The sequence below is a fragment of the Taeniopygia guttata genome, chromosome 2 (genome assembly GCF_048771995.1).
Source record: "Taeniopygia guttata chromosome 2, bTaeGut7.mat, whole genome shotgun sequence".
Classification (NCBI taxonomy): Eukaryota; Metazoa; Chordata; class Aves; order Passeriformes; family Estrildidae; genus Taeniopygia; species Taeniopygia guttata.
Window position 1 is genome coordinate 117,018,581 of NC_133026.1, and position 18,415 is coordinate 117,036,995.

General features: G+C 39.2%; 1 protein-coding gene across 1 annotated transcript; it reads right to left on the minus strand.

The window, feature by feature from the left end:
* Positions 1 to 8,396: 8,396 nt before the first annotated feature.
* LOC140682430 (uncharacterized) lies at positions 8,397 to 13,854 on the minus strand. The gene is made up of 2 exons (XM_072924701.1): positions 12,434 to 13,854; positions 8,397 to 12,326 (listed from the first exon to the last, which is right to left on the minus strand). Exon 1 carries the CDS (start codon positions 13,193 to 13,195, stop codon positions 12,491 to 12,493), a length of 705 nt encoding a protein of 234 aa, XP_072780802.1. The 5' UTR covers positions 13,196 to 13,854; the 3' UTR covers positions 8,397 to 12,326; positions 12,434 to 12,490.
* Positions 13,855 to 18,415: the final 4,561 nt, after the last annotated feature.

An 18,415-nucleotide genomic window follows, 5' to 3' on the forward strand; every position in this document is an offset into this window, starting at 1 on the left:
GGCAGTTGCAGGCGCTAATGTGAAGCGATGCATGTTCAGTACATCATCTTTCCACACTGTTAAGTGGAACAAGTCATAGTGCAAGTGTATGTTTAAGTCCTTGAGGATGTAAGATATACTCTTATTCTTGAAGGAAATGGTGGTGACTAAGGCAGTTTAAATGAAATCATATGGTCAAGTGTACTCTCTCTACTTCTTATTTCTGTCTCCAATCCAGGTCATAGTTTGACTGTACCTACATCATTTCACTGTTACCAGCTCTCACCTGCTATAAACAACCACATAATTTTGTATGATATCTGAATCTTTGCAGCAAAGTCAGATTTATGATTACACATATTTCCAGTTTCTCATTCTGGATGGAGAGCTGTTTGTCTCAGATTTTATATCATGTTCACAATTCTAATATCTAATTGCATATATATGTAATGCAACAACTACATATATACTTACATTCCACTCATCTGGAGAACAGGAAAGCAAACCTTAGGTGAAAAACTGCTCATACGCTTTTTTATATACTATCCTTTTATCCTTCTTCTGAGTGAATAAACATGGGGACTCTGTGCAGATATACTTCAGCAATAACTTGCAACTTTAACAACATTCCAGATTTTTGCCTCCACTTCTGTTTTTAATAATGCTGTGCTTTTCAGCCTCAAAGAAAGCACAAGTCAGCCAGGCAATCCCGTGACAAACTCCACTAAGGACTTCACAGTTAACAAAACAATGAATGAAACATCATTCTGGCACACAGAACAGCTTTCTGCTGTCTTCCACAGCATTTGCTTTTTTTTCTCCCCAAGTGGAAAAGCAACTTCAAAAACAAGGTGCTGTCATTTTAGCAAAGGAGAATTAGGACTGTGAAAGGATGAAATGTCCTTGCACAGAAAGACTGCAGCTAAAATTGTATCAATATTCCTGTTATAAACTGATAAACACAGAGCTCCGTGAGGTCAAGTTGTACATGCTTGAGCTGACATGCCAATCTGCCAGCAGTCATATGGTTCTCATATGGCGACACGCCACAGATGCCAGGAAAATGTGAGAAGTTTCTGGCTCATTTCATTTCACTCTCCTGAATGCCATGTTTGCCTGCACACACACACACACACACACACACACACACACACACACACACACACACACACACAGAGTAGATTTTCTGTTTTAAATAAAGCTATTGTAGCCCATGTATTCCCTTTTTCTCAAAGGATTTGCAATAACTCACCCAAACTGATTTCTAAGACTTCATAGCAAGACTTGCCTTGGAAATGAGAGCAGGTCTGTTATTTTCTTTTTTGGTGGTTCTTTTTTTTTTTTTTTTTGCAAGCCTTCAAAACACTCCTCTAGCCATTTTTAAATGACATCAAAAGACAGAATTAGAAAAAGAGACAGACAAGATAACAACACATCATATGTGGATGAATTTTGCACTCTTATAATATACATTTAGGGAAAGAAATCTGAAAAGTTTCAGTTGTCTCAGAACATGATTTCTTCCATTCTCTAACAACATTAAAACAGCTCTTATTAATGCTTGAACAGCAGCAACTATTTCTTTCTTTGGTTCTGTTTCTTCAATGTGCATTTTTATATCAACAATATAATGCCTCTGTGGCATGGACTGACATGATAGTACATTAACAATTGTCTATATTCATATTTAGTAAATAGACCACAATTATTCATTGAGTATATAATGCACAATTTACAAATTGTTGAAATATGTATTTCCACATCAGACCATCTTTCAAGCTTTTACAGTCTTTTGTGTCAGGTTCAATTGTCTTCAAGAGGAATTGTTTTCCTTTTCTTTCTTTTAAACTGTTACTAAAGGGAAAAGTCTAAGACAAATATAACTACAGTTATTTTTAATGGAAAGGCTTTCTTCTGAGAGTGTACACTTTACCCTTGCCTCACCAAATCCACAAACTGTGATTTTAAATTAACTTACTTCAAATTTTTAATGCAAAAACATAAACTGGTCTTAGGCTTAAAATATTAAAAGAGAAAAAATGCACACGTGCACACACACACCAAACTGTGCAAGGAGCTGTGATTTCTCCATGCAGGACCAAGTTTGAAGTTAACTTACCTCTGGTCAGAAATCTCTCTCTTCAAGAATGTTAAAAATACATTTCTGACAGCTTCAAACACTTGAGATGAGTCTACAGGAAAGTAATTTTTTTCTTTTCTGGTATTAAATTTTACCTCCTTAGGCTCACACTTTATAAAAGTTTGAGATAAGAATACTGAATCAGGAGCAGGCAATAACTTTCTCATGTACAAAAAAAGGTATGTTTGGTGCTATTACCTCCTAAATTTATAAAACCAAAGCCAAGAAATTACAGAGAAGTTCCTTTGCTGTGAAGATGGGTACATTTCAAAAATAAACATTTCAATTTTTTTTTGTTTTACTTCCATTTACACTTCACTTTTAAATCAAGGGAGAAAGTTCAGCTCAGATTAGTAGCCTATCTTCGAAGGAAACCAAGTATAAGTCCTTGCTTGACCTAAAGTTTCCTGCACAGTCCTGTTCCTAAGTCTTTAATAGAGGTACTGCTCCCCCATCCCCTTCCCCAAACCTGTTATGGTTTTGCACTTAACCTCTTAATATAGGGAATCAGGAATGCTCCTGATCTTGTGGGTTCAAATGAATGTCCTTTCTACATCCTGATGCAGGAGAAATGCTCATATTACTGTCTCCAGTGCCCCAAGTTTTGTGGGAAAGTGAGTGCAGCTGCCAGTGAGAGCACAGCTGGGCTCTGGTGTGGTCCCACATCTTGCCAACAGGGAGTCCATGACCATGGCAGAGGTCAATGTACACGCACCAATGTCTCAGCTCCTCGCATGCCTCACATGGATGCTCGGACAAAAGACAATTAAAATGTGATTTAAGAGTTCTGCAAGCCCTTACATGACTTCTATTAAGTACACAAAAGACAAATACTGATTGAATTAAAACTAAGCCAAATAACTTCCCTATTTGGAAAGGGAGCACTGCTGGAATACGCTTCAGTGACAAATCTCTATTTTCCTTCCATAAAACCCATGGGTTTATTATCACTTGCAAAGGACTTTCTTTTTTTCCATGGTCTTGTCTAGCTTCTCAGGCTTCAGTCAAGGTAACTGGCCCATAGAGATTGTTTAAAAAATAAGCTATTCTCAATAGACTGATGAAGTATTCCTGAAATATTTTGACTTTCAAGTGTCATCAAAAAACTGAGTCCTTAGCATGAGTTTGGAGTTTCTTGCTCATCTTTTTCCTGAGGTCAATAACTGTGAAAAATATTACAAACTTGGACCTACATGTTTTTTTATAAATTTTTTTTTTTTTTCCCAAGTTATTTTATTCAAGGGACCCTTATCATTGCAGTAAGAATAAGAGAGTAGCTGAGGAGCAGAACTCCAGTTTGTTTGTTGCTCCATAAAACACATACATTTGCACAAATGTTTTTGAACAAACATTTGTGTTTGTGCTTGCACAGCAATTAACAGATTGTAAATACCATCCAAAGTACAGCATCCACTTAGACTTATTTTATATACAGCCCCTGCTTGGATTTTGGTACATAAGACATGAGTCCCGACTGGATTTAATTTTCCTTTTTTTTAGATGTCAGTGTACATAAAAGACTTCTTAAATGAAGTCAGTCTGATTTAACTCAAGGTACTTGCTCTTGAGATTACATTAATGGAATCAAAACAGCAGCAGTATCAAACATTGATTTCAGCAGTGTAGACATTGTATATTGTATATATGTTGTCAATACTATGACCTCCTTGCAGTGATCAGAACAATTTCTGTCCCCTAACAAATTAAAGCATTAAACATAATTTGGAGGACAACAAACATTGTACATGTAGCTCTATCTTAATACTCGAATCATAATTTTTTTTAACTTAATTTGTCAAGTTCATAACTATCACTTAGAACTTGCTGACAAGGAACCTGATAACACATCATATCAAATTCCATTTTACAACTGTTTCCTTGGAAACACAGGCATAAAAATGGGCCACACACAATGGAATGAAATCAAACAAATTAAAATTAAGCTTAAAGAATTCCCACGAATCACAAACTCTTTGCATTGTTAAAATTCATGCAAAACCAGGCATAATGATTCTTACAATAAGAGCATCATTAGTCCCACATTGCCATAGACTCCACTTGCTTTGGCCCTGATCCATCAAATCACTTTAGCATGGAGGAAACTTTAAATGCATGAAGCATCCCACTCAACAGAATGAGTCATGTGGTTAAGGTTATTCATGTATTTAAGAACTGCACAAGAGGTGGCTTTGTCTGCAGAGACTCACTAGTTTTTAGTGAGAGCACATGCACATACACACACACACACATATATATATACGTGGATATGTATGTATGTGTGTGTGTATGTATGTATATATATATATGCATGCTGCAGGCTATGCACACATTGCTGGAGGCCATGCACAGGAGTGAAAATAATATATAAAACACTCAAGTCTTCATATACCATAAGTTATGACTTCTGATTATTTAAAACTGTGAGAAGATAATTTGATAAAGGTATGGAGATATTAATTTTGAGCAATGTGTTTAAATTTATAAATTTTTTTTATTGTAAAAATTACATGCAAGTTGAAAGAAGAAAAGAAATTTTTTTAATTGACTCTTGGGATTTTCTTCCATAGGTTTGAAGTGAATTCAGGGTAAGATTACAGATGATCTGATAAGAGAACTGTCTTGAAATTTACAGCTCCTTTTCTAAAAATATCCATTAAGTTTGTTTTTTTAAATTATCTGGCAGACCGACATTTTTCTTCCCTTTTATTGTAATAATTAAGATGTGTATGTAGATTCTTGTGCTTACATTTGAGACATAGTGCATCGCATCAAACTTAAATGGGAGGACTATCAAAATGTAGATATTATGCTGGCAAATTTATTCTTTGTCCCAGTAAAACACAGTACCAATGACCAGATAGCATTGTAATTCTACTACTCCTTGCACAGAAAAAGCAAAAAGCAATCCGGCCAGAAGATTTTCAGAATACCACGTTGGGTTTTTTTTTTGTTTGGTTTGGTTTTTTGTTTTTGTTTGTTTGTTTGTTTGTTTGTTTGGGTGGTTTTTTTTCCATCTACATTTGGGTAAAAATGTCATGGATAAAAAAGGAACTTGTATGGGGGAAATTTTTCCATATTGTACATCACACAGTATCTTCTGCCTTACTCCAAGATAACTGCTACCAACAATTAACTAAACCTAGTTATTTTATAGTTATTTTAACTAACTCTCATACAACCTTTTTTTCCCCAGTAATTTTGTCCCATTAACATAAAATGTGGAATATTTTAGTAACAATTTCATAACTCATGAGATTTCACAGATATATGTTTGGTAGTACACATCTCATTTTGCAGAGTTCAGAACCAATTTCAGCATTTTTTTTCATATAAGTCTGGAGGAAACCAAACTTTCATTCATCTAAAGCCATGATTCTCAAGTTTATTTCATTCTTACCTATCCTTAGCATAGCAAGTTGATGCTTGAACTTCTGAGGATAAAGTCATTTTTCACTAAATATTTGTAATGTCTCCTGGCTCTCACAACATTTCCTTAACAAAAGTTAAGGCATAAGAATTCATAGAATAATTTCAAAACTCAAAAATGTCTCAATTTTTTTGTCTGTTTTTATGTTTACTTCCACTACAATAGCAGCTACCTGAGGGAAATCTGATTTCCAGAGCTTTAGGGTAAATGATTAAAGGTGTAAAACATCTCAAATTCTCTTGAAACTGAGCTGTTTATAATATGTTCTCTTATTCCTGTGTAGAGTGGTACACTATTATATATTCTCAAATCTTTTTTACTGCTGTTTTCCTCTCATGATTTCTTGCAAAATTTGTAGATGGAAATGGAATACTCTATGGTCTTTGTAAAAGTTAAGCTTAAACCAGGTATAAATAACATCAAGGAAATAATGAAATACACTTTTTGCCACTGTTGACATAAATCCAAACTGGCCAAGAAGGATGCACGGATGAGTTTTCTTCTCCACTGCCCTCGCAGTTAAATGTCACTTGACTGTGGTTTCAGTGTTTGCTACCTAAACGCTTAGAACAGGATTTGAAATTGTTTTAATAGAAATCAATAGGAATTCTTGCCAGCTCTGGAGAAATTCCTCAGGGTGCCCTGTTGCTTTATTTCATGGGATCTAATTTTACGTAAGATTTCATGGTTATTCTCTGAGATCTGTTATGAACCAAGAGAATATTATGCCACTTGCACATTAGAGCAATGCATTTGTATTTCTTGGTTACTAGTACATAGAAATAGCAGGCAAAATGAGGGCTCAACCCATGGGTTTAATTTTAGCAGTTGCTAAAATATGGGTAGAAGCTTCAATGAGGAATGTATCTTTTCACAACTGCACATGGCTATCACAGTATTGCAACATAGAGATAATTTTGTGTTGAGAGATGTGCCAAAATCAGCATGTATGTTCTTGAATATTTCTAAAAAATTGCAAAATTGAGCCCAGTTAAATTATAGAATTTAATATAGAGCTGCCATCTCCTACCAGGGACTAGAATGTTTTTTTTATGGTATAGTAGCTTTTGGACTGTTTTTAGTTATTGTCAAATTTGATCCTACACATTTGTGTAAATAAGTAAAATGATGTGTCAGGAGATTTTAAATGCTATTAATAGCTACAAGTTGCGTACAGCAGGTCTCTGTAAACCTCATAAAGTCTTTTTGGAAGGCCTTCCTGTTGGAAGTCCAACAACAAAAGTTTTACAGCTCCTGTTGCAGATTTCAGTCTTTTTTTGAGAATTAGTTTTACTGATATTTCTGTTGGCCCTCTTTCCTCACATTGTTTGTTCCCCTTCAGCTGAAACCACCAGATTTATATCTCAAGAGCATGTAACATTCCCCACCGGTGTGGGCAGCGTTAGCAGTGAGAGCTGCCTTACATCTCCTGATCCTGAAACAAATTGCTTTTCCAAAGTCTCTGCAGGTTCTGCAAGGTGGCCGCCCAAAATTTGTAGAAGGATCTCCAGTGCAGGATAGAACAACAGTACAGTGTAGATCACCAGCAAAAAAACTTCCAGTGTTTAATCCTGCAACAAGACCCCAGACTTCTTGGTATGACACAGAAGATAACCGCAGCCACTGTCCATGAAACACCATCAAAAATCTCACCGTGCAAATATCAAGTAGTTAATATCAAGTCACAAAATGTATACATACACTCTTTTGTGTTTTTTAATAACCACTGCTTCTCACACCTCTTTTGTTACTTAATTTTTGAACTCGTTTCCTTATCTCATAGTCCTTAGGCATTTATCTGGTCACACCTTAATGAGAGTGATGCATAGTGACTCAGAAAGCCAAAAGTCATTAGATTACGGAAGGACTGAAGCATTAAAATAAAATCTCCCTGAAGGTTGTTGATTTCTAATTTTATATACAGAGAGGAGGAGCAGAGGGGAAGGTTTTGCTTTTCCCTTAATTCTGCCATATTGTCTGATTCACAGCCGGAGACAAACTGAAATGGCCATCTGGTTGATGTGCATACAAAAGGAGTGGTTTGCCAGACAAAGAAAGTACCTTTTATCATACAAAGCAATGCATGTCCTCTTATCAGGCTTCCATTCTGTGGCTCTGGTGGAGCCGCAGGTATGTAGGAGCAGACCCTACATAGCACCCAGACGTAGCAGCTGTTGTTAAAATAGCAATGCAAGCACCGAGGGCTCTGTGGTACATTCATAACATAAAATATACTGCAGTCATTCTGAACATTTTCAGCTCCTGGTTTCTGATTTTAGCTAGACCATTCCAGTTCACTAATTTGCTCCCATCACAGGAGAAAGTACAGCATTTTCTGCTTAAATAACAATTAGAAATCAGCAACCACTGTGTAAATGGGCCTTTTTAAATAGGAGTATGGTTTTTGCAGCTATTTAATACCATCCACAAATGTGTCTGTCTACTTTTTGTGATGTTAATTCTGTGTCCACATGCCTGAAAGAAAAATTGTTTGCAAAGCATCTCATTTTTGCCCATATCAACTTTTGTATTCTTAATAAACATACCCAAACACATCCAAATGGACATTCTATACTGGTTTGATTTCATCTATATTTCAGGTCAAACTGCTGATCCCAGTGTATCCACCACCCAGACTATGTTAAACGTCCCATAAATTTTAAAAGAAAAACTGACAGTAGAACATTATGATAAACATTCCCCTTTCCTGCCCATAGATGTTCAGAGGAATGCAAGAAATTTGTGTTATTTCACATGCACAAGGTATCTGCTGTGTTTATGACTTAATTTTTCCCTTCTATGAGGTATCTTCATTAGATAAAAGCCAGTCATATCTATGAAGCGCAGGCATTGTTGTTCAAAAGCAATCCTTTATTTCAATTTTCTCATCCTCTCTTCTCCATTGAAACCTCCTGCTCTTGATACTGGGCTCTGTTGACCTCCTCTTAAGGGGGTGTTTCATTGCCTTTGCTGCAATGATAACTGTGGAAGTAGAACATCCTATTTGCCCATAAAGCTGTCCAGGGAAATGGAATGGAAATTGCCCTGAACTGGCAATGGAAGAGACTCCACTCCTGAGAGTGGGTTGCTCTATGCTGATAGTCCCCTTCTCCTGATTTCATTCCATTTTAAATGAAAAAAGATTGAAGCAATATGGCTTTCTAACTAGAATGAGGGTCAAAGAGATAAAGCCAGCAAACAAAAGGAGGGTAAGGAGCGAGCCCAGGTTTCTAAGCATCATTGGGAGGCTCATTTCCCTGGTATGTGGCAGGCATGGCAATATTATTAAATGTTCCCCAGGCAACGTTGCTAGGCTCCAAATTCTGTATTTTATTTCCAGAAAACAAAACACTTTCCTCTTACAATCAGCTATCCCCTCCATCAATACGTAACAAAATACCCAGTATAAAAGCTGTTTCATTTCAGACTGTGACTTTCACTGTATTTATGCTGTTGCAGTATAAGGTCATGTTAAAACAAGGAACAACCAACTTAAATGCTACTCACAGAATATAGAACCGTAATTGTAGCAAAAATATTCTAATAAGGTTTTACAGGTCCAATACATTATTTTGAAATAAATGTGCACAAAGGATGCCTTGAAAGATGGTACTGAATTCCAAGTGTCAGTCATGCAAGAAGCAGAGATTTAAAAGCAGTCTTTGTAGCCACAGGTCCATGACACAGAGTCCCTATTTGGAATAAGATGAAAGAACATTCAAGGACAAAAGCATTTCTGGCCTTAAATTTCCCTTCACTTCATTCAATTATCTAGAAACCTATCATTTTTTCCTCCTCATAATATATGACATCAAATTTCTATGCATTATGTGAAACTTCCCTCTGTTGGGGAAAGACCTCCAAATTTTTCAGCCATGCAGTGGCAAATTTCAATTGGGACAGGCTTTTTTCCCCATTGATCTAATGCACATATGCATTGAAATGTACCCTGCATTCTCACCCACTAAAAAAGAAATAAAACCATTTTTTATGCTCAAACCAGTCTCTGAAGGTGATTTCATATTCATCTTCTCATGGAGGGAGCAATTCAAGCCTCTTCTCCAACAGGAGGTAAGAGTCCTTGTAGAGACCCACTGGAGATCATGGTAGGGGAAAACAAATTCTGTAACAAGGGGTCTCCACAGTGTAGCTGTGGACTGAGGCTTGTCAACTAAACCACCTGATCTGGTCTTTGCCCTCTTTACCACAGGAGCAATGCAGATTTCCCTGCTAGTCTCTGTAATCAGCATGAGAAACAAACAGAAAATAAAACAGAGAGAGGAGGTAGCCCAAGGCAGAAAGCTACCAGGATTTAGCTACAATTTAGAAGGGTCCCAATTAGATTTTTCATCGTGCAAGTGCTTTAATTTTTCACAATATTGTGTTCCAAAATCTTAGTGTTCAAATACCTAAATATCATGGTTGGTTACCATAATAAAGATGTCAGGTATTCAGATATTTTGGCAAGGTCTACACAGGAACTTCAGGCTTATGATATAATATTTATTATTTTTCTCTGTTATATTTCTGTTTTGGGAAATGTACCATAGGAAATGTCTTTGCAGTTCTCCAGTTCTGAGAGAGGTTGTTAATATACCTGTTCTGTTGTGCTCCCTATTAACACATAGCAGAAAAAAGCAGAGTGACACCTTGTAATCCCAAATCAAACTTCTCAACAGAGAAAGCAGAAACCCTCAGAAGTTTATCTCTAAAACTCCTTCCTCATTCTCCTAACAGCACCTCTTGGTCAGATCAAGGTTTTGCCTCTACCTCTTCAACCAACTTCCAGAGCGCTGGAGCAACAAAATACCATTTTGCCTGGTCGAAACAATGGCCTTACACTGGGCTATTTCTGTCACAGTCTCTTAGCACCTGTGTACTGGTGAGAGGGAACATAGCCCTTCTCCCACGCATGCAAAGTCATATTGGTAGAGAGGACAGAGGTACAAAGGCAACCTATTTATTTGTTTTGCAAGCATAAAATGTGCAAGACAGGATGGTCAACTATACGTGCAAAATTAGTCAGATGGAACAGAAACCTGGAGTTCAAAACATGACCCATGCTCGACACTGAATCAAAAAACCAAGATTTTTTAAAAATTGCCTTTGATAACGTTCTGCTTTACAGAGAAATGTGTGCCAAGAACTTACTCAAACACAGTGAAGTTGTTAAAAAGACTCGCTGCTGTTGAAAGTCTTTGAAACAGGCCAAAAGACTTTCTAGACTATTTCACTAGTAATGAAGACAAAAATGAGTGGCTGGAAAGGCTAAGGGCTATAGGGATGTTTTAATATATGGTGGTAGAACATGCAAGCGAGCAAACCGAGAAAGACAGTGACCATCTGCCACACGGAGTGGGGACGCAGACGTCGATCCACGCCTTGTACCAAAGCAGGCCAGGAAGATCTTGGGGCAGGATCCCGCGGGCAGGAGGAAGGCTGCCTGTCCTCTGTCTTCTCTCAGTGTGTCCCTCTTGCTTCAGCCTGGCAGTAAAACTTCAGCCTGGAAGCCCCCCATGTGCAAGCTTGATTACAGCAACAAGCAAGTTATTCTACCTTCCCATTAAAAAAAAAAAAAAAAAAAAAAGGGAGCTGATCAAGCCAAGGACACCATAAAAAATAAGTATAAAAAGTAGAAAGAATTAGGAAAAATAAAGGAATGGATATGTTTCTTCACCACCAGTTCCAGGAAGTTCACCTAGGACCCTTGGTTACTCATGCAGTAGGACAAATGACAGAAAACACCTGATGGGTACTGCCCTGCCTGCCCAAGGTGGAAATAGTGTGGGTGGTGGCCAGGGAGGGACAGAGTGTTGTGAAGAGTCTGACCTGGGCAGATTGATCGTGTAAGGTACTGAGCCACCTTGTCATGCATGTTGGGAACCTTGCAGGATTGGACCTTGAATGCCTGTACTTGATAAACAGTCATGGCAAAAATGTTATACTGAGATATTCATCCAAAAACAGGGAAACAAGAATCACTGTAGTTAGCAGTGGAATTTTTAGCATAAATGGGAAAACCCAGCATTTAATACATGACACAAGGTCCAGTTGCAGCCATATAATTGCTGTCAGCTAATGCCTGATAAACCCTGCCTAAATTGGGATTTTATTATATCTATTTTATTATATATCTATATTTACTCTGACAAAAGTTGGACAAACTTGTCCAAAAGACTAGGGGTCCATTTTATGTGCTTGGGTGTCCAAGCACCTGCCAGCTGTTTGTCCCTTGAATTGAGGACATCATGTTTTCAATTTCCTTCAATAAAGCTATGAATCTGGCAATTTGCTGGCCTGCTTCAGCTAAACAGAAAGGACAATTTGAGAAAGATCATAGTTCAGGCTCAGTCAGACGGAAACGATTGAAAACAGAGAGCTGGCTGCTATGTTTCCCCAATGCAGCTTGCTGTCGCAGTTTGACTGACAAACTGACTTTTTTGAGGTGCTCATGCCCATTTCAGTCAGAGTTTATTGAAGGTGATTTTGATCTTCTCCATGAGGCCACAGCAGCGGCCGTGCCATCTGTCACCTTGATTGCATCGTGGATTCTCTGGAGAGAGTGCGATGGCTCCTGATCATTTACAGATTGTGCTGCTTTCGCCTCCATAAGGACCACATGCACAGAGCCAGATGGTGAACATACACGCTTATTATAAGTCTTTATCTCTGTGCAGGAAGGAGAGGCACCATTAGATCTCCCTCAGGAGCTCCGCTCCTCTCTACCATCATGCTGCTCTTCAGCAAATACAGTCTTCTTCAGCTGTCATCAGCCTACCTCTGAAAATTAAAAAAATAAACAATAATTCCATCAGCGCAGGCACGAGACGCACAGACAGCGCCACAAAGCAGCTCCCCCCGCCCCTTCCCCCGGCACACACACACACCCGGGCTCCTGCGACTGTCAGCGTTAGGTGGAAACAAGTTTGTTCGCGAAAAGACAGTTAATGTGCAATTAGGAGAGACTTCTTTGTGAAAATAAAGCAATGCCATCCTGGTTGTTCTTGGCACATTTTTAATTCAGCGCGTTCTCTCTTTAAAGCAGAGCCTGAGCAGGCGATTGCTGTTTTTCCAAAGGCAGCTTTGTGTTTGTGTCTGTGTTTCTCCTGTCGGAGAGCAGCGATGGGGCTCTGGTTGCCACGGTGGCTGAAATCCGGCTGTGGGAGCTGGGGAAAGCGGAGCGGCTGCGGGGAGGAGGGAGCCGTGCCCGGCTGGGGCCGGTCGGGCGAGGGAGCGGTGCAGCCACCGGAGAGGCGATGGCAAGCGCTGAGCCTGTCAGTGGGCCTCTGGACACAGATTTGGTGGCTCCTCCGGGCCAAGAGCGAGCCTCCAGCCGCTCCTTGCCGTGGGAGAGGCAGCGGCCGGCCCGGCGCACCTCCGCCCGTCCGCCGCAAGTACCGCAGCGTGACCCGGGCCGGGGCTGCCGCGCCGCGCACCCGGGCGCTCCTCTGCCGCAGCTCCGCGCTGCCCTGCGCCTCCCGCACCGCAAACACTTCACTGCTGCCAACCTGGCTCTGTCCCTCGCTGCCTGCTCTGCTCCCGCTAAACTCCAGCCCCTCCTTTAAAGAACTGTAATTATTAAATTTCAAAATCTTAGCAGAAGAGCCATTGCAGACGCACATTTCTGGGCTTTGCCAAGCACAGAGCATCCTTCAGAGTGAAAACCTGGCCTACTTCCAGTTACAGTGTCTTTGCTGAAGCACATGGAGATTAATTTGTTTGTTTCTTTCTTAAAAGTGCTGCTTTTCTGAAGAGTGGATGTCAGGGAAATAAAATTCAGACACGAGACTGACACCTTCCGAAATGCTTCGGGAACTTGTTAAGGTCACTATCCTAAAAATGTGGGAAAAAGTCAGGAAAATGAAAAATAATGGCTAAAAAAGTAGAGGGTGATAGATGAAGATAGCATCGTTTACACTGATTATTCTTTGCATTTTCTCTTTATATGTAAAACCAGGGATCATATAAATGCTTTCCATGGTTTCTGTCCATAAATTCTTCATAGAAATACTACAGTTGTCAAGCAACTCCTACTGCAGGAAAACCTCCGTTTTAATACGCAGAGATTCCACCCTACTTTTCCCTTTATTCAAACCATGTGGAAGAGAAATTCATGTTTTCTTAAAAAATAGTGGCTTTCTCCACAGGTCAAGCCATGTTTAAATACTAGCTTTGGCAGCTCTCACAGATGACAGCAAATCCTTTTTTTTTTTCTTCCTACTTCCAATAAATTTACTGTATCAAACTTTCAGTTATACCACAAAGCTTTTAATATTTTACAGAATTGTTCCCCACACTTTGTGTTTCAGTTCCTGGATGCTCTGGCATCAAAACACAGAAAAAAAAAAAAAAAGCTACAAAAAACCACACAAACAAACAAACAAACAAACAAACTTCCCCACAAATTAAAAACAAGGTTTCAAATATAAAATTACTTAGGTAGAAACACACACGTGTATCTAGTGTATACCAATATCTGAAGCTTATATCAGAGCATTATGTTATTCTTCTTGCAGTATTACATAGGCTACTAGCTGATGAAAATGCTGTATTTTGTGAATTTGTAATTCCACTAGAAAATATAAGGTCTCTAGGTGGTATTACAAGTGCAGTACATGGAAAAATCCCTGTGATAACTAACAATTTTTTCTACACTCTTTTGTCTGAGTCTGCCCATCCCTAGTATACCTTCCCAAATTAGGCTAGCATGTGGCTATCATGTATCCCCTCTGTGGATAGAATTATATATTGTGTTCAAAATCTCTATTAATCTGATTAAGCTACTGAGTGACTAATCCTTTAATCTCCTTGACAGCACTGTTATGTCTGCTGTGTGTCAGATTTGTAACTAGTAATCAGTTAAGTAAATGCTAAAAGTTAAGCAAAAACTACTGTGGACACACTTTAACAGCTGCTTTTGGCTAGTGACTTTTATAGTTGAAACTGTATGGAGAACATGAGTGAAAAGAAGAAACTGCTTGTGGTGGCAAATCTGCTGCTCCAAGCATACCACTTGTAAAGACCATCTTGCTTCTGCTCCCCCAGTCTTTAGTTAATTATAAATAAACAGGTAATTTCCCCTTTGCTTTGTTTCTTTCACTCTGAAAAGAAAATACATAGAATGGTTTCTATGGCGTATTTATAATTTGGAAAGGAAATTCTGTTGGCAATTAATTTCCAACCATTTGCTTTATTCCTTCTTTTCATTAAAGTCAACATTGCTGTACTAGTTTTGGACAACATAGAGTTAATTTTCCTCATGGTAGCTGGTATGGGGCTACGTTTTCATTTGTGCTGAAACAGTGCTGATAATTCAGGGCTGTTTCTGTTATTATTGATCAGTGCTCACACGGGGTCAAGGCCTTTGCAGCTTCTCACCCCACCACCAGCGAGGGGGCTGGGGGAGCACAGGGGTTGGGAAGGGACACAGCCAGGACAGCTGTCCCCAGCTGACCACGGGCATATTCCATAGCATGTGGTGTCACACTCAGCATGTTGACACAGGGGAAGAAGAAGGAGGTGGGGGACATTCAGACTGATAGTGTTTGTCTTCCCAAGTCACCACTGTTATGTGTAATGAAGCCCTGCTTTCCTGGGAATGGTTGAATACATCCCCGCCCATGCGAAGCAGTGAATGAATTCCTTGTTTTTCTTTGCTTGTGTGCATGCAGCTCTTGCTTTACCTATTAAACTGTGTATGTCTCAACCCACAAGTTTTCTCACTTTAAATCTTCTGATTCTCTCCCCATCTGTGGGGGGAGTGAGTGAGCAGCTGCACGAGGTTTAGCTGCCAGCTGAACCACAATTGCTAAACCTTTACCTGAACAAACACAGACAAATTTTAAAAGCTCCACTGAAAAAAAAAACAAAACAAAACAAACCACCAAAAAAACCCCACAACTGTTTTACCTTAATAAGAGGAGACTGTGTGGAAGGAGATTTGGGGCAGGGGAAGGAAAATGTGCAATCTTCATATAAAAAAATGTGTAGACCTAATGCTGGCAGATGTAGAGGCATCAAGTCAATATGGTAACAAGGATCAATATGCCCTCAGGCAAGATATGACTATGACAATGCTGAATGCATGTATAAATTTCCCACTCCAACTAGCTGCCTAAGATTAAAATTAATTCAAAGCAGCCGTGCAGAGAGGAGTAAACCTTAAACCTGGTATTCAGCTCAGAGAGGTGACCAGGGCACCAGGAGACAAGTAGAATGGCCAGTGGGAATACTTCCCAGCTGAGCTGGCCCTTTGTCACCCTTCCTTTTGTCACTCCTGCAGCCTCAGGTCCACATTCCCCACGACAGTACCTATTAGGAATGCACAAGATATCTTCAATTTGATTTTCATGGGGGCTACACCACTAAATTTGCTTTCCCTGATATTTTATATTTGCAAATGACTTCTCTTTACTCCAAGACTCCTTTACCTGAATGAAGAGGGGGCATGCTCCTGAGTCACAGAAGCAGCAGAATGTTTACCAAATGTCTCTTTTCAGTCATTCTTTCAGGAGGGCAGCAACTGATGGGCAGCTGAGGATTGGCAAAATAAAACTTGTGGGGAAATGACCATGTTTGCTTGCTGTTAGGGGAGATCAGCCAGGCCTGGCTGATCTTAAAAAACTCAAAAACTCAAAAGGCTGCAGAAACATTAGATTTCATATACTGATTTTCAGGGAAACCTTGGATAAAGAACATCCATTAATTATAGTCACACATAAATCAAAACACTTTAGAACTAGAGGTATTTTATCTTTTTTTTTTTTTCTCTTTTTTGTAAGATTATCTTTAAATGAGTCATTTAACCTCGGTTAAAAAGAGAGTAAGTCAAGCAGACATGAGAAATATCTAAGTAACAAGGAATATGAGCATAATAGGTTTTAGGCCAGATTCCTTTTTGGATGCACAAGCTGGTCTCCCGCAGATTTCTATGACAGACGCATTGACAGCAGTGGGAATCAGGCATACTCATCCAAGGGCATAATTTGGCCCATAATGTATGAGGTTTGTCCAGCTTATGAAAGCAGCAAGCAGTGTATTACAAACACTGCCTCTGTGTAGCTTACTGGGGGTTTAAATCCTCAGTGGCATTTCCTGTGCCTCTAAAATGCATTTGACAAAAATAGCTAAGTCTGCTTGAATCAATACCTGTTGAAAAACAGACCTGCTAAAAAAATTAAAATTTGTTGCAACAAGGTTATCCATTTAACAGGTTTCTACTTGAATTACCAAACAATCCTCATTTTATAGCGTACCTAAAGCCATGGTGCATCCAGTGGAGAAAGTCTGATATTCTCCATCCTTGATTCTTAAGCCTGTCTTGGCAAATGTTTTCTAGCCCTGCACACAGCAATTTCTTTTCACCCGTACCATGGTAATGGCTTATGTAATTATGACTTTGTACATGAGCTAAACTCCCTATGGATGCTTAGATTCCTATTATCTTTAACCTCACCCACCTCTGTCAGTGAACTCTCACCTTGGCAGCTTGTTGGAGGATCAGCTGGTGGCTGAGAGGAGAGCAGGGTGATCTCAGGGGCTGAGATCTGGTAGGCAGTTCCTTAACCCTTATGGGGCACAACTGCCAAGGAAGGGAAGGCAGGCAGAAGTCCTTTTTTCTCCAGTTCTGCCCAGCTGACTGGCATCACTAGAAGCCATTCGCAGACATCTCTGAGAGACCAGTCAATCAAATTTGGGATTAGAGGTTAAACTCACCAGACTGTTCTTCTTTTTTTTTTTTTTTTCCTCAGAGGTCCCATTTATTGCTTGGGAGATTTTGACAAGCCTATTTAAAAAACAAACAAACAAACAAAATTTGGCTATTAATTTCTATTGCTGTTATTATTTTGCAGCTTCCATAAACTTAGTTATCCTTCTTTTCCTTACCTGCATGCACTGGACAAGAGATTCAAGGAGCTCTTACTGGTAAAAAATTCTCACCCTAGGATTCTATTAGCATTCTCCTTCACCCTTTCTTTCTCTTACATATCCCTTCAGCCTGTACCATTAACAGCAGAGGTAGACGAAATCAGTGTCCCCATAGTGCAAAGATAAGGCTTCCTTCTGGCTAAGAACGTGGTTGGGAAACTGGTGAACCCAGCACAGGCTGGTCCTTGTAACAGATGGAGAAAAGTCCTGTCACTGTGAGGGACTGATCCCCCAGTCTGACCTGACTGTACTGAAGTCAATGAGTGAAAGTAGGTCTGAGTCTAAATAAAACACAGTTTATAGTTACTGAATGGAAACCCATGGAAAATTTTTCAAACCCTGCTGAAGCTTTCTGTACGACACAGTTATATATTTAATTTCATTCTGAGGATTATCAGTTCTTTTAAAACCATTTTCCCTTCTCATAGCTAAATTATCTATTATATGAAAAATGAAAATCACAGCAGAAATGTTACAGTAAAAGTTTTCTGAAACTGAAAAACCACAGGAGGTGTGATAAACCATCTGTAAAATTTTTGACAATTAATTTGAGATCTCAGTCCAATTTCTTCTGGCCATATTAACACTGAGTTAAGTAGAGATTTTCTTTCCCAGGAAAAAAATCACCAAGACGGAAACACTGGAGCTTAGTTAACAGGGACCCAGACTGCTAAGATCCAACTTGTTTGCTGTGGCCATTTCTAGTCCCATTGAGCTGCTGGCATTTTTCAGTGACAATGTATTTGCTGTTAGGTTTCAACCCTCATCAACAATTCTGTGTCAGTGTATGAGTTCTAACACTCATCCTTTTTCATGGAATTTTGAAACCAACACTGAATGCTGATTTATAACATTGAACATAAGCTACATGCATGGTATGTTAAGTGACCATTGGACCAAAACTCACAGTGATTTAAGGTCCAGGATTTCACCAAGGTGTG

Excerpts from the sequence above, each read along its gene's own strand:
- LOC140682430 (XM_072924701.1), bottom strand. The coding sequence starts at position 13,195 with ATGCTCTGTGCTTGGCAAAGCCCAGAAATGTGCGTCTGCAATGGCTCT.